The 25,313-nt window shown below is 40.8% G+C and overlaps 2 protein-coding genes across 2 annotated transcripts; one reads left to right on the top strand and one right to left on the bottom strand.

Moving 5' to 3' along the window:
- Positions 1-150: 150 nt before the first annotated feature.
- On the bottom strand, positions 151-22,207 carry LOC141431909 (uncharacterized). Its single transcript, XM_074093200.1, is given in 20 exon segments — positions 151-1,809; positions 2,994-3,131; positions 7,112-7,188; positions 8,424-8,642; positions 9,235-9,371; positions 10,213-10,362; positions 10,992-11,166; positions 12,636-12,851; positions 13,230-13,378; positions 13,483-13,575; positions 14,970-15,151; positions 15,804-15,956; positions 16,187-16,336; positions 16,707-16,898; positions 17,421-18,214; positions 18,492-18,573; positions 19,041-19,184; positions 19,851-19,970; positions 20,624-20,784; positions 21,382-22,207. Coding segments are annotated over 20 exon segments (4,194 nt in total). The 5' UTR covers positions 22,040-22,207; the 3' UTR covers positions 151-1,605.
- A 580-nt stretch (positions 22,208-22,787) lies between these two features.
- LOC141431568 (transmembrane protein 177-like) lies at positions 22,788-24,373 on the top strand. The gene is made up of 4 exons (XM_074092743.1): positions 22,788-23,036; positions 23,132-23,268; positions 23,389-23,480; positions 23,677-24,373. Exons 1-4 carry the CDS (start codon positions 22,879-22,881, stop codon positions 24,256-24,258), a joined length of 969 nt encoding a protein of 322 aa, XP_073948844.1. The 5' UTR covers positions 22,788-22,878; the 3' UTR covers positions 24,259-24,373.
- Positions 24,374-25,313: the final 940 nt, after the last annotated feature.

The following is a 25,313-nucleotide window of genomic DNA, read 5'->3' as shown; positions in this document are numbered from 1 at the left end:
TTTTTTTTATTTGTCTTCTTTGCAACCTTTTTTTATTTGTTTGCATACATTTTTATTGATTGACAAACGGAGTTGTGGAAATTGAATGGAAGTTTCAAATTGTCCCGTACTGACCGTACATAGGTTATACAACAAAGAAAACAAAACCAATCAATAAAATAGTATAATCTTGTTTGTATACATAACAATTATTCTTAGAATACTCTTCTACTCTTACTCCTACCTTCTCTTAAAGTCTTTATTTATTTATTTTCAACTAGCCGTTGGCCGCGACTCCGTCCGCGTAGAATTCCTTTATCGTTATCCCGCGGGAACTATGCAATTTACCGGTATAAAAACTATCGTAATGTCCTTCCCCGGGGCTCAAACTATCTGTATACCGTAACAAACAAACAGACATACAAACTTTCGCATCTATAATATTAGTGGGATGGAGGAACATGATTTTAACTAAAGTTAACAGCCGCATAACTTGAATGCGGGGGCTGCTTTCTCCATTTTCAAACTAGAATTTTTATTTAAAAAAAAACCTGACAAAAAACACTCAAAACAGCTGGCGTAAGTAAAAAGGTTGTCAGTGTTTCGTAATGGCATTTCCGAGCCTCACTGACCTTCAGTAGTAGTACATAAAACAAATTATAGATTTCATAGTTACTGGGTCCCGTCAGTTGATTTTCAGTGTTTAGCACCACAATCTCATATACAGCATTTTCGTTAAAACCACGTCACTAGAGCGAGCGTAGCGAATATGAATAGGGTCGGTATTATCCGGGCCGGTAAAGACTGTCACCCGTAAGGCTGGTTTTAGTGTCACGCGGACCGTCAGTACGGATTGCTACGCACGGACCAATGAGGGCTATTGTATTTTGTCTCACTAGATGGCGCACTGTTGCGTGAGGTTTTTAAGTGTGGCTTTCAGAGTCTGTTATTACGGGTGTTAAAACAAAGTTTAGATTAAAATCATAATTAATACACCTTAAAACCGTACCATAAAAATATCCAGCAACCACAGTGTTGCTTAGTCCCGTTTTGTTCGGAAAAAAGGGAGGACAAAAGTTTCCGAAAGACAAAACTGTCTCATAACACAGACATTCATTGCCCCGTAACGCATAATTGCCATAATTAATTTCAGGTAATGCAAAATATTCACAAAATTATTCTAATTATAAATAAACCCGCGTAGCTCACCCAAAAACTATGAGATTTGACATTTCGGAGACCTCACGCTACACTAGCGCCTCTAGCGGCGAATTCATTCGCGATAGCCCTCATTGTATTGCTTAGGGAGCGTTTTAGAGTAATGCGGGAGGCTCCGTACGGAAGACCGTCTGCGCGCCTCTGCTCGCTACTCGCGCTCATCGAAGTGAGCGTTTTAGTATCATGCGGATCGCACGCGTCGGCGCAGTACAATCATGGCGAGTCGTGATGTTGAGCCTCTGATCCACTGTACAAAAACAAAGACGCCTGTTTTTTTTCTACGTTAATATAGGGCAGTAACTAATAACACCCGCCATATTGGATGCATTGCGCGCGACTGTACTCTGCGGCGGTCAGTACATATGACTGTACTGACAGTCCGCGTGAAACTTAAACCAGCCTAAGTGGTTATATCCGCAGCGCGCGTTTCCGGGGCGGGCCTCCGGAGCGGGGCGCGCGGCGGCGCGGCGCGCGCGGCGTGTCGGGCTCGGGCGGCGCGGACGCGGTCACCAGGTTGCGCGCGTTGCCGAACGGGGACTGCACGCCGATCGTCTCCTGGAACATCTGGATACGCTCCACCATGTCTTCGTCGTTCTCTATTAGCTCTTCGATCTGAAATTAATGTGGCCACTTTCAATAAACCACATATAAGACGGCAACCGGTCGAGTGTAAATAGGCCGCACTCCCGACCTGACCCGTAGTACTCGTATGTATGTATGTTAACTCTTTATTGTACAAAATAAGTAAACACAGAAGATAAACAAAGAAATATATGTACAAAGGCGAACTTATCCCTTTAAGGGATCTCTACCAGTTCTCATCTTTAATTTTATGTCATACATTAGGCACTAGTGATTGCCCGCGACTCCGTCCGCGTTTAGAATTCGTTTATCACAATCCCGCGGCAACAATGCAATTTTCCGGGATAAAACTATCCTATGTCCTGCCCCGGGACTCGGAACTATTTGTATACCGAATTTCATCTAAAGCGGTCCAGCGGTCCCCGGCTCCCATTCAATCACGCGTGCGAAACCGCAGGTAAACACTAGTTCTCGGCTGTTGCTGATCCAGTGAGACGCACCTTTGCCCTCATCTGCACTTTACATCAGGTGAGATAGGGGTCAATCACGGTCAGTTATATGTAAAAAAAAAACGGCCAAGAGCGTGTTGTACACGCCCAAAATAGGGTTCCGTAGCCATTACGAAAAAATTAAGTAATATTTTTCTAAGGATTTCGTATTTTATACGGAATATTCCAAGTTTAGGTATATTTTACACCTTAGGCTGCTATTTACTCATAAACTACTAATAATTCTGAAGTAAACTTAGCCGGTATAGTAAGTTTGATATACTTACTACCATCCTGATTTTATTCAAATTTTTCCAGCCACCGCTTTAGATTTTAGAGGGGGGGGGGGCTCGATTTTCATGAAAATTTGCACTAAGTTGAATATATCGCAAACAAATCACTGAACCGAAAAATCGTCTTAGCAAACCCCTAATGGTTTTAAAAGACCAATCCAACGATACCCCACACTATAGGGTTGGATGAGAAAAAAAAATCACCCCCACTTTACGTGTATGGGAGGTACCCTAAAAATATATATTTTTTTTTAATTTTTTATTGTACCATTTTGTCGGCATAGTTTACATATATATCCGTGCAAAATTACAGCTTTCTAGCATTGATAGTCCCTGAGCAAAGCCGCGGACGGACGGACAGACAGACATGGCGAAACTATAAGGGTTCCGTTTTTGCCATTTTGGCTCCGGAACCCTAAAAACGGCAGCTTACTTCTTGCCGGTAGTCCGCCAACAAATCAGTGGCGATGCGCACGAGGTAGGCGGCCACCTGCCCGCCGCCGCCGCGCACGCGCGCGTACAGCCGCAGCACCGCCGGCACCAGCACCTCCGCCACCGTGCGCTTCATTTTCTATAACACCAGTTAAATAGTCAGGATATCGTTGCAGCGCATTAAAAAAATACAAATATAATATACAGGTTGTAACCGTAAAGTGTAGCCAGGCGATTGTGCTGTAAATATAACAGATATCAGAAAAGTTTAAACTGATATCGAAATAACGTTACCCAATGAGTCTAACTTCACTATCATATTAACTTAAAATTTAGCCGTTCGAAATTTTAATTTAATTCTAACTACGGATTCGCAACTAAAAAATGTATGGTTGGGTTTGAAGTGTATATTTGGGATATTTCTGTTTTTTTTTTTAAGTTATTGATGTGATTTGACTCATTGGGTAAAGTACCTACTTTCGATATTAGTTTAAACTTTTCTGATATCTGTTATATTTTCGGAATAATCGCCTGGCTACACTTAACGATTACATCCTGTATATCAAAAGGAACGGACATAAGGCCCAGTTTAGACCTGCAAGAAAAATCGCGCCAGTATCATTATTACATTGCGGTACTCGATTGACCACTACAAACTCGTTTGCTTTACGGCCTAGCAATGTAATGCAACTTCAACGATTTTTCTTGCAGCTCTAAACTGGGCTAATATTGTTCCCGTCAAACTGAAAATGTCAGTTTCGTATGAACTAACATCTTGTTGAAGTCGCTTAGTGTATTACTTTTTTAACCGACTTCAAAAAAGAAGGAGGTTATCAATTCGGTTGTATTTTTTTATGTTTGTTACCTCAGAACTCCGTCATTTATGAACCGATTAGAAAAATTTGTTTTTGTTCGTCTAGGAATGCTTTCAATTAGGTCCCATAAGCACCAAATCAGGATCTGATGATTGGATCCTAAGGAAATCGAGGGAGCTCTTCAAATATTGTAGGGACACCTATGGTAATTTCGATATATTTAGTAGTAACTCGTGCATTTGCTCTTAAAAATCATCATTTGATGAAGTGGAACTGATGATGAAGATCACATTTGGCCAACGGAGCGACTACTCAATAACAAGTACCTACTTCACGGGTTGAATTTCAATTACTTTAACACAGTTGCTATGCAATATTAGCTCATCGTAATGCATATGGTGAAATAGAACGGGTGATGAAGCACCAGGACTCCTCAATAATGAACGTCTCTGCATTGGATGAAGCAATTTTTCGTAAAAAGTGACGAGCAGTTGACATTAAACTATTGTATCTTAGATCTTATCACTAAAAAGCGTGAAAAAAAATTATAACAAAAAATTGAACAGACTACAAAAAACCATGAAAATAATTTTCTACCAGTCTGAAGTCGATGCCTCAGCACGAGCCAGCAGGAGTGATTGAAGCCCAATATACTCGTATAGTATGTAGTTGAGGTAGACGACTATAGATCCACTCTTGCTGGCTCGTGCTGAGGCACCGACTTCAGACTGGTAGAAAATTATTTTCATGGTTTTTTGTAGTTGGTTAAATTTTTTGTTATATTTTTTTAACAATAATACTTAGGTCATACATTTAGTTACAGAAACATGCAGCCACAGCCATACATATATCATAATAATATATCCATCTTATAGATATACATTAAGCTATAAAGCATTAATCGGCTAAATCAGTCAACACAGTCAGTTACGCCTGTCAAACCTACTCGGCATCTGTACTTTTAGAAAGGTTAATTTATAGTGCTGATGATTTGAAGACAATACCAGATTTTGGTTTTGGTTTAGCCGATTAATTGCTCAATATTATCTTTTCTTTCTTTATTTTTTATTTATTGCATGTCACTTTACATGCGATACACAGGTTTACATTATAAACATATAGCGAAAGTATTTGAGATGCTTCAGTTGGATACACTTTTTTTTAAGACAACGGTAAAAGCTAATTCTATATTCTTACTACCACCACTTTAACGCCAGAAATAGGTAGCATTTCAGTTGTAACAAAAAACACAGTTGTTTTCTATTGGTTTTGTTGTCACTAGTTTCAAAGTAGTGGTAACAGGTGATATGGATCTACTAAGCCAACAGTGGTCAAGATCTGCCGTACCATCAGCCAAATATGTGGTCTACCACCCTTAAGTTGATTATTACTTATTATTTTTTTGTATTTCCTTTTATTTAATTGTATACTGTAGTTTTTAAGTAAGTATTTTATTTGTAATTATTTTATGTTGAAAAAATGACTTTCTGCCAAGTTTCTTGCGGCGCATTCTTCTTGGCAATGATGGTCTTTCCGAAAGCGCTGGTAATTTAAAAAATTACGTGTAAAAGTGCCCATTGCGGCCTATTTACTGAATAAATGATTTTGATTTTGATTTTGAATCGTTTGCATGTCATAAAACAATATCAATAGACGTGTCTGTCAGCTTGTAAGTTCGGCTTTAGCGACATATTCATTTGATAGGAACTTGTTTAAAAATTGATAGACCACTTATTTGGCTGATGTACATCAGGCCACTGATGGCAACGATTTGAGGCAGGTCTGATTATTCCCGCAACTATATTTCATTTTTCTAAGATTAGAAATTTGACGATCAAAATCGCATACTTATTTAAGTAAAGTATATCTGTAATTAAATTACACTGTGTTTATACTGAAAAATTGGCGCGAATTTAGGCGTTAAATTACTGAACTTGGAACTGAATAAGTATCGCCTCTGCTACTAGTGGCTTAGTGGGCGACATCTCAACACGAGGCAATAATCGTGCAAACAAACAGTAAAGCAGCGTTTCCACCAATAATGTGCGAGGATGTGTTTTTCATTAACCAATAGAGACGCTGCATTTACACATCCTCGCACAGCACATCTCTGGTGGAAACAGCTGAGCGGAGCGAGGCGAGGTAAATGAAGCGTTTATATTGAAAAATGAAAAACATATTCTTCGCAACACACCCTCGCACATCTCTGGTGGAAACGCTGCTTTAACATCCTTACGTGTATGGGCCAATATTCAAAACGTGAAGAAAGCTAAATTGATTTTATATGAAGTTGTATGTATTACTTTGTGGAGTTATTAAGCGGTGCTACCTATATACATATGTTAAAATATTTAAGCAACAGATACAAAAACAGAAATACAGCGTAAGTTTTTTTCGCTATGCTGCAGCCTATTTTTATAATATAAACCGAAAATACTTTTTTGTAATATAAAGTTTTTAGAATTTTGTCTTTTTTTCGTCGCCGAATCGGAGGCCAATGTATGTATACTATAATTAGGCATTTTGTGTGTGTTACAACACAACATATGCAACAAAAACAAACCCTGAATAGATGCAATAGATACTACCGAGCTTTTCTTTCCAAATGATTAAATACAGGCAGGACGTTACGGAACTCTTTAAAATTCTATTTATCCAAAAACTGTTTTCCTACATATTTGACTAAAGTAACCATATATATATATCCGTAACGTCCCCGTTTTAACGAGATGCAAAATAAAATGGGCTACATCAAAGCAAAAATTGATTCATTTAATTTTTTAAATCTCTGTTTTGAGACCCACTGAATGATTACCTTCGAGATTGGCATTTCCTTTCCCTGATTGCGTCCATATATGAAATTGGTTATAAATAATTCCAGTAGATACTATAAAGAGGGAGGACGACACTGAAGTCAAAATTAACTGGTGACAACATCAAGGAGTCAAACGATTTAATCAGAAATCGAAACTTTCCTTTACCTTTAGGTTCCAACCCTGTTTTTTTTTCAGGGTAAAGTTTCAGTAATCGAATAGCTTTTATTTAGCTAGTAGTTAACATTAGGGTATATAGTTATTGGTAGCTGTAAATTGAGCAACTATGCATTTTAGACTAGAATAAAAAGTAATATAGTTAAAACTAAATACTGATGATAATTATTCACCACAGCGCTAAAAAAAATCAAGATACCTACTCGAAAACAAACGGAAATGAATAGTGGTGGGCTACTGGTACGATCTTTGATACTTGTTTAACTGCATTGAAAAATACTCGCTAAGCTGAAAAATATAGTGAAAGAACTTACATGGGATACAATGTTAGTCGTAACTCTCTCTTGTAAATCGTCAATGTCAGCCACATCACCCTGGTTTTGAGGTTTCTCTGTTGAATTGAAAAATAGGCATTTTAAAATTTGTTAAGGTTAGTCTTAACTTGATAGAGTCAAGTGCAAAGATATCGGCGATACGGCCAAAGATACAAAAATATATATACACGACCTTAATGTTAAGTGTGTTACGTACGCTACGTGCCTACGGATCGCTAATCTAGCGACATCGTAACCGAGCTGCGTTAGCTGACGACGCGAACATGAGCACGAAGCACGAGCCGCCGACCAAGCATCGCGCGCCAACGCAGCCACGCGCACGCGCGACGCGAGCGCGCTGAAGAAATTTATGCAGCGCATGCTCATGGTACCTAAACTTTCGTAATAACAGGCAACAGTGCGCCATTTAGTATAGCCCTCATTGCTAGCATCGCATTGGCTCAGGCTCTTAGGTTAAGTTTAAGAAATATTTAATGTAATTTTTATATTTTAAGTAAAGTTATTCCATCTAATTGGGTTTTTTGGACTCTTCGCGCGCAACTTACATATTTAGTGCATATAAAGTCGTGTACACATATTTTTGTAACTTTGGCCGTGTCGATATCTTTGACTGTTCTAGGGTATTGACGTGCTGTGACCGGTTTTAGAATAAAACGGGCATTTCCCGCTTCCCGCGTGTGTCGAAAAAGGCTACGAAGAAACCTGATGTTAAAGTGTTATACGCATGGTTATAACACTGGTACAGACTGGTGCAGAGTAGAGTAATGGTATCAAGCAGCTGAACCTTCCGTGCCAGCCGTCAGCTTCTGCACGAGCTATACTCGAGTCCAAAATTAGGCGAACTAGATTGACAACTGAAAATGTTACCAGCCAGACATATCAAAAAAAAGATAGGCATAGGATTATGTCGATACAAATTTGTCGATATAACCTTGTGTAGATGCGGAATGAAAATGTTTGTCACTTTTGGATTTTATTTTCATAGCTTTAGGCCTGAAAACGACAAAAAGGATAACAACTTGGAAATAGTTCAAAGCAAGCCGATGGCAGTTAAGTCGAGGAGGATGGCGTCCTTACCGTTGTTCAACATTTTTTTGAAATCTTACAAATAAAAGATTCCTTTTATTATTATTTCATATTGAGTGTTTTTCTAACATCGATATTAAGTTTTTTTTAATATCGATACTACAGCACTGGTGTAACTATGGCAACATTTGTATGTAATTAACTGTCAAGTTGGTTTACCTAATTCTGGACTCGAGTATACATTTACTAGTGGTACGTTACGTACTTGGCAGCTTCATCCTCGGGCCACAGAGCAGCGTGATAGTGTCCAGCAGCGCGGCGCTGAGTTCCGGCGCGAGCACGCCGTCGTTCTCCTCAGTCATGTCTGCCGCGTGTTGGAGCACCTCCCGCGCCAGCCGGCACTGGAGATTCAGCTTCTGCACCAGCGACATCCGCTGCAGCATCACGTCGTAGATCAGCTGCCGCGCGTCGAACGATATGTTCTCTGGGAACAAAATGCGATTTATTTAAAACCATGACTACTCTAAATGGTACTATAGAACCAGCTGACTCGTGACCCACTGAGGAACCTTTTCGTAGAAAAAATCATAGTGACGTCGCATTGCTTGTCAAAAGAATTCTTTGTGTCATTTACTGCGAGAACTTTCTACGGTTGGTCAGGAATCAAATGGTTCAACTGCATTAAATAGTTTCGCTTCAAGACCAGTGCTGACTCCACCCAGGGATTCCGCATTTATGCTGAGGCGGGACCATTTCGGGCACACAGAAATATTTACCAATTTTGTTTAGTATTTGAATTTTTACCTATTATTTATCTTGTCTCGAATTATTTATTCTTATTTCATTTCATTACTTAAAACCAACCTCAATGTGGCCCGCTAGCAAATTTTAAATGCCCTTTATAAACAAGTTAGAAAACGGGTGTAGTTAAAATACGATTTGTAATTCTCGACCCGGAATGAACGACAATTATGTACGACCTGATAATTCAAACTCTCATTTAATTGCCAGAAGAGAATTATCAAGCCGTGCATTTACTCCGTCCGGGTATTGGGGGACCGAGTGAGTAGTTTTACCAGATCGCGAACTGTTGTAGTGCAGCACGCAGTCCACAAAATGATGGTAGATGGCGTCGGGCGTGAGACAGCACGTCACGTAGTACTCCGCCGGCTCGCGGACGTCGGCGTCGCTGTCAGCCAGCAACGCGCAGTACCTACGAACAGATGCTCATCATGAGGGCACGGGTTTGACCGCTATGTGTGTCTGTCTGTGGCACCGTAGCTCTTAAACCGGTGGACCGATTTGAATGCGTTTTTAATTTTCTAGCGATGGTTCTAAGACATGTATCATCAAAATCGGTTTGCCGTTTTTGAGATATTGAACTTTGAAGTGGCAAAGTCGGGGTTTTTCCAACTTTTTGTTGGTTAGATTATAGACTGGGACGACGCGAGTTTCGGGACGTATTTACGGCGCCAAAAAATCCCGCAAGCAACCGGCGCTGTGTCTGTGTGTGTACGCACGTGTAATAGAGCGTCTGTGTGTATACGCTATAGATGTGTAGCTGGTTAATAACACTTCTAGCCTAGCGGCTAGAAACGGCTTATTTGCCTTATTATTACCATTTCTAGCGATAACTAGCGGCTGGAAACGGCTGCTTATATTTCATTGTATATTCACATGATTTAGTTATTTGTTTTTGTTGTTTTTTTTCTGATTTATTTACTATAAGATACATTTAACATAAATATACATAAACAATGACATTTGCATCTGTATTAAGTGTTAAAACTCAAAATTCTCATATAAAATGTGACAGCAGTGGAATGTGGACTATTTTAATAATTTATTTGTGAGAGATGTTTGGGAAATATAATAAGAGCTACTATATAACAAAAAAAAGAGTTTAACAATAAAAAATGTAGTAAAGTCGTTTTTCTCTTCGATGCTCAAGTCGGTATCTACCCGGTATCAAGTGGCTGGTTATTCGTTTGTAGCCGCTCGTTTTGGTAACTACCGGCTTACAAGCCGCTGGTGTGCAACTATAGTGTACTTACGTGTAGTAGAGCGGCGCGCGCAGGCGCAGGTAGCCGGCCAGCAGCAGCCGCGTGAGAGCGCGCGCGGCGGCGCGGCGCAGGGGGCCCGGCCCGTCCGCCGCCAGGCAGCCCGACACGGAACCCATCAGCGGCTCCACGATACACGTGTATCTGAAGACATAAAAAAGTTATGTTGGAACAGAGAACGGTACAGATACAACAAACTAAGTATGCTGCCAGTGCCGGTTTTAGCACTTCCAGCGCCCTGGGCGAGATTTTCACGGCGCCCCAAACTTTTGGGAATTTTCTAGAAAATAGGTATAGGCTTGCTCAATGAGCGAGAGGAAAAAAACCCGGCACCCTGGATGGGCGGTCGCCCCACCGCGCCCTTCCCTAAAGCCGGTACAGCATGCTGCAAGTAAGTATTTTCAATTCTATGCTCATAAAGTTCACATTTACACTGGATGTAGCCTTACGCTTTAGTCCATAACGTAAAATCTTTGTAAGACTAAGGCAAAATGCGCGAATAGCCACGAACACGAGAACATCGTATTTTTTTACATTTTATTATAATTACCAAATTAATAATAATAAATTGATATTACAGAAACAGAAATGTATGACAAACAAAAGCTAGTAAATGAACCTATTTTACCCTCGACTTAACTATCAACCCTCGTTTGCGGTTCGGATTGATATAAACACCTCAGGATTTTAATCCAGAGTCGGTATGGTCCTTATAAGTTACGCCAGTACCTGATGCAGATGTCGGCCAGCAAAAGCAAGACATCGTCCCTCACCTGACGCAGATGTCAGCCAGCGCCAGCAGGGCGTTGACCCGCGCGGGCAGCGCGCGCGCCGGCGCGTGCAGCAACGCGGCTAGTGCGGGCGCCGCCGCCGCCGCCGCGCCGCGCGACCGCACGCACAGCCGCCCCGCGCCCGCCGCCGCCGCGCCCGCCTCCGCCTCCGTCCACTCTGCAATATGATGTTTCATTTCAAAATACACCTCTATTGCAAAGAATCACTAAATAAATGCGGAATATTTCAGCCAGTGCAGTGGTTAGGTTATGTTCTGCTAAATTTTTGCTTCAGCGCTCGGCAGTTCACATTATAAAATGCGAAGGCGAAGACGAAGCGAAGAATGGCGAAGTACCGAGTAGTTAAAGCTGCAGGATACTAAAACAACTCACGCTGACGACTGGAGCTTACAAGCTACGCGCCAACTTCTCGACGCCGATGATCAGTACGAAACTAAAACAAACCTAAACGAGTTATGATTATCTGCGCCAGCGCGCCCAGCAGCAGCTGCAGCAGCGCGGGGTCGGGCGGCGTCGGCGCCACGAGCGAGAGGTCGGCCGCGCTCCCACTCGCACGCGCTACACTAGTGACGCTGTACAGTCACCTGGCGGCGGCTGCGCCAGCGCGCCCAGCAGCAGCTGCAGCAGCGCGGGGTCGGGCGGCGTCGGCGCCACGAGCGAGAGGTCGGCCGCGCTCCCACTCGCACGCGCTACACTAGTGACGCTGTACAGTCACCTGGCGGCGGCTGCGCCAGCGCGCCCAGCAGCAGCTGCAGCAGCGCGGGGTCGGGCGGCGTCGGCGCCACGAGCGAGAGGTCGGCCGCGCTCCCACTCGCACGCGCTACACTAGTGACGCTGTACAGTCACCTGGCGGCGGCCGCGCCAGCGCGCCCAGCAGCAGCTGCAGCAGCGCGGGGTCGGGCGGCGTCGGCGCCACGAGCGAGAGGTCGGCCGCGCTCCCACTCGCACGCGCTACACTAGTGACGCTGTACAGTCACCTGGCGGCGGCTGCGCCAGCGCGCCAGCAGCAGCTGCAGCAGCGCGGGTCGGGCGGCGTCGGCGCCACGAGCGAGAGGTCGGCCGCGCTCCCACTCGCACGCGCTACACTAGTGACGCTGTACAGTCACCTGGCGGCGGCCGCGCCAGCGCGCCCAGCAGCAGCTGCAGCAGCGCGGGTCGGGCGGCGTCGGCGCCACGAGCGAGAGGTCGGCCGCGCTCCCACTCGCACGCGCTACACTAGTGACGCTGTACAGTCACCTGGCGGCGGCTGCGCCAGCGCGCCCAGCAGCAGCTGCAGCAGCGCGGGGTCGGGCGTCGGCGCCACGAGCGAGAGGTCGGCCGCGCTCCCACTCGCACGCGCTACACTAGTGACGCTGTACAGTCACCTGGCGGCGGCTGCGCCAGCGCGCCCAGCAGCAGCTGCAGCAGCGCGGGGTCGGGCGGCGTCGGCGCCACGAGCGAGAGGTCGGCCGCGCTCCCACTCGCACGCGCTACACTAGTGACGCTGTACAGTCACCTGGCGGCGGCCGCGCCAGCGCGCCCAGCAGCAGCTGCAGCAGCGCGGGGTCGGGCGGCGTCGGCGCCACGAGCGAGAGGTCGGCCGCGCTCCCACTCGCACGCGCTACACTAGTGACGCTGTACAGTCACCTGGCGGCGGCTGCGCCAGCGCGCCCAGCAGCAGCTGCAGCAGCGCGGGGTCGGGCGGCGTCGGCGCCACGAGCGAGAGGTCCGCTGCGCGCACCCACTCCCGCACGCCGCCGCCGGCCAGCGCGCGCCGCTCTGCCAGCACGAGCAGCTCGTCAGCCCACTGCAGGTTGCTCGGGTCCAAGTGTGCCGCCAGAGAGGCGCATGCTATGCGGCAGCCTGAAAGAAACGTTCGAAGTAAACACACCTCGCTTTTAGAGAGGGTTCGCATTGAGACCCCGGCATTGCGTTCGGCTCGCGGTAGTACTATACAGTGCGTCCTAAGACTATGCGACATGAAAGTACCTTAAATATTGCACATAGGATATTTTGCTGGAAGAAGACTTTATTTTATTTTCAAAATTAAGTATTTAACACTGCATTCAGAGATTTTATAAAATAAACTTGTTCCGTCTGGGAATCGAACGGAACCGAAATGTGAAAAAATCCTTTTTAAGTAACATGGTATCTTCAAACAAACAGTCAGCATCGGCTCTAGAAAGAAATACAAACGAAACGACATCATTTCTATTCCTCGTATACTTCGGTAGTACTGACCGTCTTCTCCGTCGGAGGTGGCGAGCCGCGCCACGAGGTGGTCGCGAAGCGCTGTCCGCTCGGGAGTGGATAAGTAGCGTGACCATAATGTCAGCAGCTCGAGGGTCAAAGGCATAAGGCGCTGGTCGCGATCCTACCGGAAAAATGTACTTTCATTCACGAGCACCAATATCTGACACAATGTTAATTTAATACGACTCATTTTCTAGGGCCGGTAAGACGCGTCAGCTATTTTTGCGCGCTCCGCAATGGCATATAGTAATAATGCAGCAGCACCAGGCACTGCAGGTCGCGCGTGTCGCCGCCTGTGTCCAGGTGTGTGCTCACCACGTCCACCACGCGGTGACTGCCGAGCGATATTAGCGTTACTAGGGTAAAGGTGCAAACCCCACGCCACGCCACGCTTGCGACACCCGTTTATTTATTATGGTCAGTTGCAGATAGAGGCATGCGTCGGACGACGTGGCGTGGCGGTTTTAGTTTTGTCTAGGCCGAACCAAAATTCGCAAAATAAAATATGCTCTTACACATCGATGACACGTTCATTCGGGCGTCAGTTCAATCCATTATTATGGATTTCTGTTATTCAAAATGGATTGAAGAATATTATAGAACACATTTAATTTTCAACAATCTCGCAGCCGAAAATGTTTTTTAAAATTTTGTCACACATCTGGGAAATGCCAATTATGCAATGATATTACATGAGAAATATCATTGCAATTATGGTTGTCATTTTACTATGATCCCTGTGGCAATACGTACTCCTTGGTAAAAAAAAAAAACTATATCGACTGTTTGATATCACTCTATGAGTGTTTTTGTTGCCAGTATCATACATTGGGCTGTTATTATTGTAAAATTACTATCATATGCTATACGTTATGCCTATCCAATTTATTAAAAGTGTAAACAAACCGATTTCATCAAAATTCTTGTATAAACACTCACTGTATCGAATCAATAACACATTTATCTATAATTCGTGTCTTTTAACTAGATGTCTAATTACTTTTTTCACCAAAATTCACTTGATTTATTTTTCAATTTATTTTTCATTTGAAAAATCTTCGTCAAAATCTGACGTTATTTCTTGATTGAAACATGTGTATAATCTGTAGTAGCATAGACCAGCGTAGAGATGGTGGAAAATTTGACATTTTAAAAATCGATTAATGCGTGGATCAATAAGCTATTTTGATTTACTTTCCTTAAAATTAAAAAATAGTTACTGCTTTTATAATTGAATAAACAGTCTTTGGAATGAAATCAAATATTGTAAATAATAAAAATAGACAAAAATACTTTGATCTATTCAATTAATAAATTAATCGATTTACTGAACAGATTAATTATTTTGCAATAGATTCTAGGTTTTCACATCATTGAATGTCTGTGGTCGGATAAATGGCGTCTTTGTTTACACTTTTCATAAATTGGATCGAAATACAATATATCATATACAATTTAATTGTATTAGGAGTCAACCTTTTTCCATGCAAAGGGAATATAGCGACCACATAAAAATACACTAATATTCGACCTTGCTAAATTTACAATATGGTACAAAATCAATTGAAGTCGTAATATGTAAACAATATAAAACTATGAGTCATTTTGTAGTAGCATTGTAAGCGTAATTCGAGGAGGTGCACATTCATCGACTGAAATAAATTAATACTTTGCTTCCTTGCACGTCTACGGTGCCTAGCCTACTCTAGTTTAATAGACACCACTTACTTTATACACTTGGACGTCTTAGCGAGCAAGGTGCACGCTTTCTGCAAATGGCGCCTCATGTTGTGCCTCGTGATGGCATCGAGGAACATCCACGGCAGCGGGTGCTCGCACGCCTCAGCCGAATGCTTCTGCAGCTTGTCTATCGCCACTTGCTGGATCAGAGCTACCACTTGTTCTTGTATCTGAAATAAAACTTCGTTTTTGGGTAATCATTCCAGACGTTATGTTTTTTTAAACTATTATAACACCCGGGACTTATCATGCTAAACGAAACGAGTAATAATTACCTCGACGTTTCGGCCACCTTGCAGTGGCGGTAGTCACATGTACACTGAATTGTATCACGTTTGAAATGTGCACCGTGAATCTTTTAAACTAACCGCATTTAATTCCGATTAGTATCGGCACCCGTATCTGAACTACCCGCGCTTGATCGTGATTTTTCCGACATTCATTCCGACGCCAATGTTTATTTAGTATAGGATTCCATTTTGAACCATCTCATAAAGCTTCACAATCCCAGAGTCCTGTCCACATAAAGTCAATTCTACTCTAGAATTGTGCCTGAAGCGGTTGAAGTAAAAAAAAGTACATGAAATTTGGGGATGATGGATATAAGCCCTTATCTTTATGGAATCCTGTAATAAATAGGGGTAACAGGGTCACAGTTTCAGAGCAGAGGCCTAATTGTCTAACGCACTTGGAATCACCATCGCTTTCACCACCTCTTACTGTCACAAGATACAGGATGAGGGTAAAAAGAGATACATATTAGTAATCTGTGTACATATTAGTAATCTGTGTGGGAGCATTAGAAAATACGGGCACTGGTACCTTGGTCTCAGGGTCGCTCATCTGATGCATCGGACCGGTGAGGAAAGCGTCCAGCACTGCGTCACTGGCGCGCGTCGCTACCAGCTCGCCCAGCGCTGCGATCGCCGCTGACCGGACCAGGATGCTCGCGTCGCGGCACAAGCTCACTAGGATCTGTGGAGGCCAAATGTTATGTCTGCTACTCCCTGTTAAACTTCAAATTGATATCTAGATATACATAAAGTCACCGACGTAGCTGGAAAAATATGCAAGATGAAGTGGCATTAATGGGCGGGCCACATCGCCCGAAATGTTCTTCGATCCTTGGGGGAGAAAATTTAGTTTAGCCACGTCAAATGTAGGATCTGCGCCACTGGTCTTTAGGGGTATAATCATGGCCTCACCCCGAGGTCAGCGGGCGCGGGCGGCGGGCCGGCGGCGAGCGAGCGTTGCACCAGCGTGACGGCCGCGCGCCGCACCGCCGCGCGCTCGTCGCTCACGCAGCGCGCCGCCACCGCCATCAGACGCGACACGCTGCCCGACCCGTTCAGCTCCTGCAAACATGTTCGTAGGTCAATCAAACGTTTCTTGTTTGTTATTCTGTCCCGTTGTCCAAGAGACAACAGTGTCAAAGCCGGCAAAACCGCTAGCGAGATATACGGCTTTAAGACTAGGTTAATCGGGCCCAGTAATATTTAAGGGGAAAGAAGGTCCACTGTGTTTTTTTCTTAGTAAAAATTGTGCAGTCCTGATGGTTTCAAAGGAAGACCAGTGCCGTTCACAAAGGCGACATTATGTTGATTTGGAACTATTTCGTAGCCGTGACGTATTTTTACTGATTTATTTTATTTTATGTAATGTCACGAATAAATGTTCCTTTGTTTCTTTTTTCTGTGTCGTCGCCCCCCGTACACGCGCACTGACCGTGACGGCGCGCTTGAGCGGCGCGCGCGCGCTGGCCTGGCAGTCGGCGAGCACGGCGAGCGCGCGCGCGCGCAGCGTGCTGGACGCGTCGTGCACGCGCTCGTACACGGCGCGCAGCAGCTCCGCGTGCGGGACTGTGTGCGGCCGCGCGCGCAACAGACCTGCTATGTCGTCTTCCGAGACCTGATCCGGCTGAAATATAAAAGACAAAAGGTTCCCTAAGAAATAAAAAAAATTGGCTGAAACTCTAGATACTGTATTCATTACTGAAGAAAAGAATAAAACTAATTTAAAAAAAAAAAAAACCTAATTTGTTTTGTATTCTACTCTACTGAGACTAAAAGACTAAAATGATTAAAGAAAAAAAAACGTGTAAACTTAATCGCTAAGTAAGATAGAAAAATGTTGAATAATTTGTTACTTTGTACTAGTACAAAATTAAATAGCGTCAACCGACAACTTCATGTACCCGTGGAACTTGGTCATTTCAGAAAATACATATAGCCTACCTAAACTAGAAGTACATAATATTTATACATTTTATAAGAACCACACCAGCACCTTCATAGTAATAGGTGACATTCTATAAATCCAAATCCACTTTGCCTTTTAAAATAAAACGAACAATACTTTTAGGATTGGGCTAATATTGCGTCAAACCGGGAGAACATTTAACAGAAACAGAGAAGAAAGATTTGGTCATTAAAAACTTACATTTTCGAGTGGTTCTTGACTACTTTCATCATCTGTTACTATTTTATTTGATACAACTGCATTCTCATCTTTCTCAGCATTAGTCAAACTTTGTGCCTCATTGATTAAAACTGATTCACTTTTCTTTTTACTTTTATTTTTGTCTTCAACAATTGGATGATTTACAGTTGCGTCGTCATTGGTGGCAGGTTCAGCAATTTGCATCGCTTCTGCTTCATTGTTAAGACTAGGTTGGTCGCTAATCTCACCAAATAATCCCAATTCCTCAATATCTCCGAGCTCAGGTATAGGTTCTGGTAATTCTCCAATAGATAGTCCGTCTGGACCATTTGTGAGCAAAGACATGATGTAATCGTCGCATTCCGAATCAAAACCTATAGTGGGGTCTTGAATTCCTGAATCTGTTATGGGTTCTAGACTTTCTGGGAGACTAGCCACTGGACTCTGTTCCGGTCTAGCTTCTGCATTACTATTTGATGGACCAGCATCAGCAAGATCAATATTTTCTTGATTGTTTGATGCGGCAGTAGTATTGTTATCTTGACTCTCTGGTGGCTGAACATTAGGAGACAAACTTTGATTTTCGGATTGATTATTTTCAGAAGAACCTTTTTGGATGTCACTTGGATCCTTTTGATTTTCTAATTCAATATTAACTAAATTATCTTCATTTGCAGGTGGGGTGTTATTTAAAATACTTTGATTATCTGATTTGCTATTTGTAGGAGCATTTTGATTTTCTTCAGGAGCAACTTCTGAGACAGATTGACCTCCTGTTTCAGTCACTGCAGCATCTGTTACATAAGGGCCGGTACAGAAGGGCTACATTCCAACTGCAACGTAACCGCAACCACCGACAGTCCATATATTTTTCATTGCATTTCTATTGTAGTCCGCACAACTGCACGCAAACTTCACGCTGGCTGCGATTGAAATGTATGGGCAGTCGGCAGTTGCGGTTACGTGGCAGTTGGAATGCAGTCTGTCTATAATGGCCTGATAAGTGTAAAGTAAATCAAAATTTAAATAAATAAATAAAATAAAATACTAAAAACTCAATGAAAATCGTACCTGGGACAGGAGGGAGCTCTGGCAAAGGTGCTGACTCATTGCTTTCTTCAGGATCATTATTCAGTAATTGAGATACTAGTTCCTGAAAATTCCAAATTATTATGTAAATTCAGGCTAAAAAGTAGCTTAATCTTTTATTATGTAGCTTTCCATTATCAGTGCTTCAGTCTCGAAGTAAAAACAAGCCACGAATAAATAATGCAAACAGCGATATTATCGGGCAATTGTAAAAATTCGGGTTTTGCAAGAAGCCGCGTTAGTTCTGTTTATCTGCCACATTCATTAAATCTCTGTTGTGCTGTAATAGGTGCATTTATTAAACAGAGTGTGTGCTCCATTACATTCAAAACAAAGTCCTGTTTTCTAGTATGTTCCATACTTTTGGATAATTCAAATGCTAAAGGTACTATTTGCTCTTGTGGGTGTTACGGTATAATTGTAAATGGTGGATGGGCTGGAGTATTCATGAGCATTTTGGATTGTGCTATACATTTGGAGGTATTGACTGTCACTATCTGCTTGTCGCTGACTGTAATAATAATTTCATACCAGTGCAATATGTCGATGTGCCACTTTGGCTGTGGTGGACAGTTTGAGGATCCAGCGAACAATGTACCGGTAAGACTTGTGCGGCAGCAGGCTCATTAGACCAATGATCAAGGATACGCGAGCCGAGCGCACCTCTGCACGCTCCTATAAAAGAAAGTTTTATTACCATAATAATGGTATATACGGTTCATAAAAACGGTTGTTTATACTATTTTATTTTTACTCATCTATAACTAACTTTGTAATATACATATTTATATTTAGGTAATATAATAATCTTAAAAGTCAATTTTAACCTACTTCTTACTGTCATATTGATTTGAAACTCGGCAGTGAAGCTAACCGTAGTTCTGTTGAAATTAAAATTATGTGGCACGATCAAGCTCATCTGGCGATGGAGCCAGGAGCTGGAAAGTAGAACTTTACATTGGCAATTATTAAAAACTTCCGAGTTTGAGTACATTTAATTTGTTTTGATAAGTCCCATACTTAGTAACAAGGGTCTGATGATGGAGCAGGAGTTGCATAGCCAAACTTTTGGAGGCTACTAGTAAAACCTTCGAGAGTGGGCTCATGTAATTCATTTTGACAAATCCCATCCATTAGACTTGGTAATGAGGGTTTGATGATGGAGCCAGAAGTAGGGTAGCGAAACTTGAATTTTAAGTCTAAAAGGTTAAAAATAAAATAGTATAGTTAAAAAAAAACATGTGCGTTATTTTAGTTCATTTAATTAAGTATTGTTATAGTAACATGAAGGGGCTGAATTTATAAGCTTTAAACAAGTATTATATTATCAAAAGTACTTACCAAACCATCCAAAGTGTAGCAGAGATGTTGTAAGAGTGTTATAAATCCAGATAAAGCTGATTTTCCATATTTCGTGAGAACCAACCCAGTATATGTCACATATGAAGCACGTACTAAATTCTGAAAACATAAAATATAGATCTTATGAAATAATAACCTCAAGTGAAAAAAAAATGTACTTTCGAATTTGTATTGTTATTGTCAGTGTACCGTCAATAAGCATATGTTATTTGTTTTAGGTTTGCTGTCTGTTCCTCCCCCCAAAGTCAAAATTATAATAACCAAACAGTATCCTCATGTGTGTAATGTCTCCACATCGACATTGGCAAAATACATCTTGCTAAAACACTAAGAGTGAAAGCCATAAAAAAAAACCTGAAGTGATAAAAACCTTAGCAACTATTCAGAGACATCCATATTTTATTATTATTTGACATTAGTCTTAGTGTTAAAGTCAGCATACTTTTGTGTGACTACTGAATATAACATACAATAATTTCTGGTAAGATTCAAATTGCATGAAGTTTGTGAAGAAAAAAATATTTATGTAATAATACTGTGTGGATAATATAAATACCGCATATATCTGTAAAAATTGAAAATGATGTTTTAAAAAAATACAAAAAAGAGTCTTAAATTTGGCATGGATCCGTGCCTAAGCATACTAGGGGTTAATACTGTAAGGTGGTGGTACTCATGGAACCAAAATAAATCCATCTCTTTCTCTTTTTTTTTCATATTACAGACACACACTTATTCTTGGTATAACTCACATTTGCACTCCGATTGTCAACAGAAGCAGCTACTAATTTTGGCAACAGACATTTAAAAAGCAGTTGAATTGCATCTTCATTTGGGTCTTTATTCTGATCACACAGCAAGATGTCTATCATTTCATAAATAACTCTAGAAACATTCATGAGCTCTATTTTATCTGAAACATTGAAAAAACAACAACATTTAATAACATTGTAAATGTATTGTTAAATAACTAAACTGATAATTACTAAAATTTTATTAGTCAATACCAAAAAAGTCAAGTAAGTAATGCATTTAACATGATCCAGTCTAAACAGAATCAATCGAAAGTATCTTAAACATTAATATAAATCAAAATAATGAGGGCTATCGCATATGAATTCACCCCTGAGTGCTAGTGTAGTGTAGTGTGTCTCAGAAATGTCAAATCTCATAGTTTTTGGGTGAGCAATGCGGGTTTATTTATAATAAGAGTAATTTTGTGAATATTTTGCATTTCCTGAAATTAATTATGTGTTACGGGCAATGAATGTCCGTTTTGAGACAGTTTTCTTTCGGAAACTTTTGTCCTCCCTTTTTTTGCAAACAAAATGGGACTACGCAACACTGTGGTTGCTTGATATTTTTATGGTACCTATGATTTTAAGGTGTACTAAATATGATTTAATATGACTTTGAAAGCCACTCTTAAAAACCTCACACAACAGTGGCGCCATCTAGACAGACAAAAAACGATAGCCCTCATTGCATACATAATAACCATCATTCTTACCAATATCAAGTTTGTTGACAATTGCTCCTCCAGTAAATTCTACCAAATTGCTTAGAATATCTTCAAAATTCATGTCTTCTGGATTCAGCTGTAGGGCATCAATGACAGCTCTCAGATCTTGGGCAAAGAATGCCATCTCTTTTATCACCGAGTTGACTTCAATAGTCAACTGCTTTAGGTTAAAGTAGTTGTCCTCATTCTCACACAAAGTTTTGGGATAGCTTAGACATCCCAGTGACTGAGCAAATAGTTGGGAGTGATAGATGTGATATGCTTTGTATCCCGGAATCGACAACAACTTAAAGTACACCCGGGAAGCAAGCAAAGCAGTATTCCGGTGCTCTTGAACCATAATATTTTTACTCCCATAGTCAATATAATACGCCAATAATGCCAGCAGCTTCTTATGATTAACTTCATGGGATAATACTGCCCATGTCTTTTCCTCAGAGGTACCAGAGGTTGACTTCAACCACTTATCAACAGAATTCATTATTTTACGAAATACGGACCGAATCTCGATATTCTCCAGAATGGACTCATATTCAGAGGGAAATTCTCCAAATTCGAGGAACTCTGCATAATAAATACCTTCTACCCATTCGTCAGTGAGATCGCCCAATCGCAAATAGTTTAAATTATGTAAAACTCGGTCCATTTTTGAAGTGTTAGATAACACACTTGGGCTCCTTAACACTGTTGAAACTTTTAAACAAGCTGCAATGATAGAACATAGAATACCGCGCGTTTGTTTCCTTCCATTTCCATATTTTCCATAGATAGATGTTTGTTGATTGTTGATCTGTCACTGTCAGAATGCCAGACAATCTTTTTTTTTATTTCTATTCCTTAATTATAGACAAACGTTGCCATGTCCATGCAATGACTTTCTGATGAGGCTGCAGGAAATTTCTTCCTATTTTTTCGTCATTGACTCCTTTTTATTCCAGAAATAGGAGTATTTACTTCTAACTGATTTTAGTAAATGTGTGAAGCATTAGGCACGTAATATGTTTTTCCTCTTTTTAACTGTCCACTTTTTTGACGGAACCAATGATATTTCATGTAATATTATTGGACGGAACCCTAAGACGGCAAGCCAAGAGCGAGCCACAAATGTTAAAAAAGAGTCCGAAATGCAACTAAATAACAGAACTTTTTGAATTTCTACAATATTTTGTAAACAATAAATTGATTTAAATATTTACTGTAGCTAAATGTGAGGTAAATAAGAAGTTTAAGTATTTTGATTGAAATTATCGTGGTACAAATGCACGTTCTTTTATAACTTTTCGATTTATACTGGATTTGGACCGTGCACTAAAAAGTGACAGCGGCTGGCTGCTGACTGACTGACTGACAGTGACATCTGTGATAAGAGTATGTAACCTATAATACATTCGTTAAAACTATTATGAAAGTTAAATATTGCTAATCTTTTCCGTGTAGTTTTAGCTGAGCTACCAGTTTATAAATCCTGTATCCTAATTCCGCGTGATGGTTGCAAAAAAACCGATAGGATGGTTGTTAACCGACAAGGGGCGCCGATTCTCCTTTGCCGTTGTTACCGGTACAAGTTTGGCTCTGACTGCTGCAAAATTCTTACCTCACACTTTTTTGCTGAACAAATACAAAGAATTTGTACATAATTATACGTACGTATCTTTGCAAGTTCGTTAATAAACTAATTCCAAAGAACAAATTCATTTTCCTTGTTAATATTATTGATAAAACTATTTTTAAATTTTAGAGATGGTCGACCCGATGAATTCCCCAAAGAACTTAATGATAGATATAAGAAATGCCTTGATATTCTCAATATTTCGGATGTGCATCGGAAACTAGTTTCACCATTTACTGTCTTTGGATTTGATTTATTCCATGCTGGTAAATATATATTTTTTTAAATTTTAATTTATGTCATTTAATTGTTTTAAATATTCAATTACAATTCCTATGTCTATATTCAAACGTTTTTCTATTTACCCATTTAATCTCTTTTAACAGGCAGCTGTAATTCAAAATATGGTGTAGCTGTAGGAATACCTGTTAATTTTACATACAAATCAGTGTCTGATTTGGAAAATATGGATATAAAAGTGAGTACCCAACTTAATTATTTTAAACAATATATTTGTACTAGGTTTCAATACCCCTATTTGGACTAAGGTCCTGTGACTGTACTTCACTGTGAGAGAAATCTTTGTTTCAGTATTCAAATTGATATAAAAATACTTGATTAATATTATAAAAAAAATAGTATAAAAATGAGAAAAGCAATCTGTTTCTTTGCAGGTAAATCAGAATAATATTGATTGGACATCTGAAACGGGTCAGAAATTAGCAAATGCTCTCATTTTGCCTGAGGATGTGCAACAGTTTGCGATATGCAGAGAGATATTGATGACCCAAAACAATAAAGTCCAATTTGAAAGTACATATCCCTTTATTTGCATATTTTTTGTGTACAATATAACTCAATATTTAAACAGAAGGTTAAATCTGTATGCAGCGCCTGCAGCTGTGAGAGGTATCCTTTATTCAATTGCTGGTCTCTTTGGCCTTGGCACATACTTTCTTTTAAAGGACATGACAGAAGTTTACTATGAGACAGAAGTTGATAGAACACTTTGTGATCTTGGCCCAGAATACATCAAAGCAGGAGCTACATTCTACAACAAAATACTACTGAGAAATCAAGCATTAAGAGAACTGATGGGTAAAGAAGGAGAAAAGAAGTACAGTAAACTTGGTAATGAAAACTTTTTCCTGAGACAACCCCGTATAGCTCTGGTGCATAGAAAACAATATTTTGAAAATCAATTGAAGGAACTTGAATCAAAACGAAATGATGTTGAAAATGAGGCACTTGAATAAAATCTGGAACTGCTTGCTTTATGTGTACAGTGTAATTTTAATAGTTGTTGGTTAAAATGTAGTGATAGGCCATTATTCATTAATAGAATTTAATTTTAATAGTATATTGATTTGTTTCGAACTATTACGTTTTTTTTAATGACTCTACCTTTTAAGTAGGGGCACAAAATTTTGCTCCCTACAGTATTCGTATTTTTTATTTCAACTAAAAATTTTGTTACTTTTACGGTCATCCCGTAAAACCCATATCAAAAATACAAACTGAAACATTGATGCACAGAAAAACCAGAAAAAGAGACCAGCGCTGGGAACCGAACCCAGGTCCTGTGTCCAGTGGTGGTGTAGCGGTATAGCACGCGGCACGGAATGCCGAGGACCTGGGTCCGATTCCCAGCGCAGGGCTCTTTTTCTGGTTTTTCTGTGCATCAATGTTTCAGTTTGTATTTTCGATAAAAAAAAGTTGTCATTGGGATGTGTGACAAACAAATTGTATAGACCAGTTGCCATTAATCTGTGAGAGCTTGTGTTGATCAATGGTTTTTTTTTCCTTTCATGCCTTAAATTGGTTGGTGCAGTAAACAACTTCCTATACACCAAAGCAACATGATAGTTTCAGAAAATAAAGAATTTAGATGGAAACTCGTATTATTTTTCTTTTATTACACTCAAGTAGCTGTAAATACTAAATACGGGAGGAATGAGGAGCTGACAGAACACAACTAGAACATTCTAGTTAACTAAGACTTCTTAGTCTTAGTTAGTCTTCTATGATATGATATAATATCTCTTAATTACAAAATAACTATGATGTTACATATATTGTAAAATAATCATTACATTAATCCGACTTCCTGCTGTATAGGCTTAAAACCTTTTGCCTACCCTCGAAAGAATGAATCTTAAAAAAAACATGTCTGTCTTGCCTGTCATCTAACACTTTTTTTGTTAGGCTCATTTTTTTTTTGTAATTTTATGACCGGGTTACTAGACTTTTAAGCCAATGTTAGGCTCAGGCCAGGGCTTGTTAACGTTACCAAATTCACACTATAAGTAAC

The sequence above is a fragment of the Choristoneura fumiferana genome, chromosome 10 (assembly GCF_025370935.1).
Source record: "Choristoneura fumiferana chromosome 10, NRCan_CFum_1, whole genome shotgun sequence".
In the NCBI taxonomy this organism is placed as follows: domain Eukaryota; kingdom Metazoa; phylum Arthropoda; class Insecta; order Lepidoptera; family Tortricidae; genus Choristoneura; species Choristoneura fumiferana.
Note: the sequence above shows the minus strand (reverse complement) of the source record. Positions and strands in the feature narration are given on the sequence as shown.

Excerpts from the sequence above, each read along its gene's own strand:
- LOC141431568 (XM_074092743.1), top strand. The coding sequence starts at position 22,879 with ATGGTTGCAAAAAAACCGATAGGATGGTTGTTAACCGACAAGGGGCGC. Across the intron at positions 23,269-23,388 it reads ATTTGATTTATTCCATGCTG|GCAGCTGTAATTCAAAATAT; the intron begins GTAAATATATAT and ends CTCTTTTAACAG. Across the intron at positions 23,481-23,676 it reads TGGAAAATATGGATATAAAA|GTAAATCAGAATAATATTGA; the intron begins GTGAGTACCCAA and ends GTTTCTTTGCAG.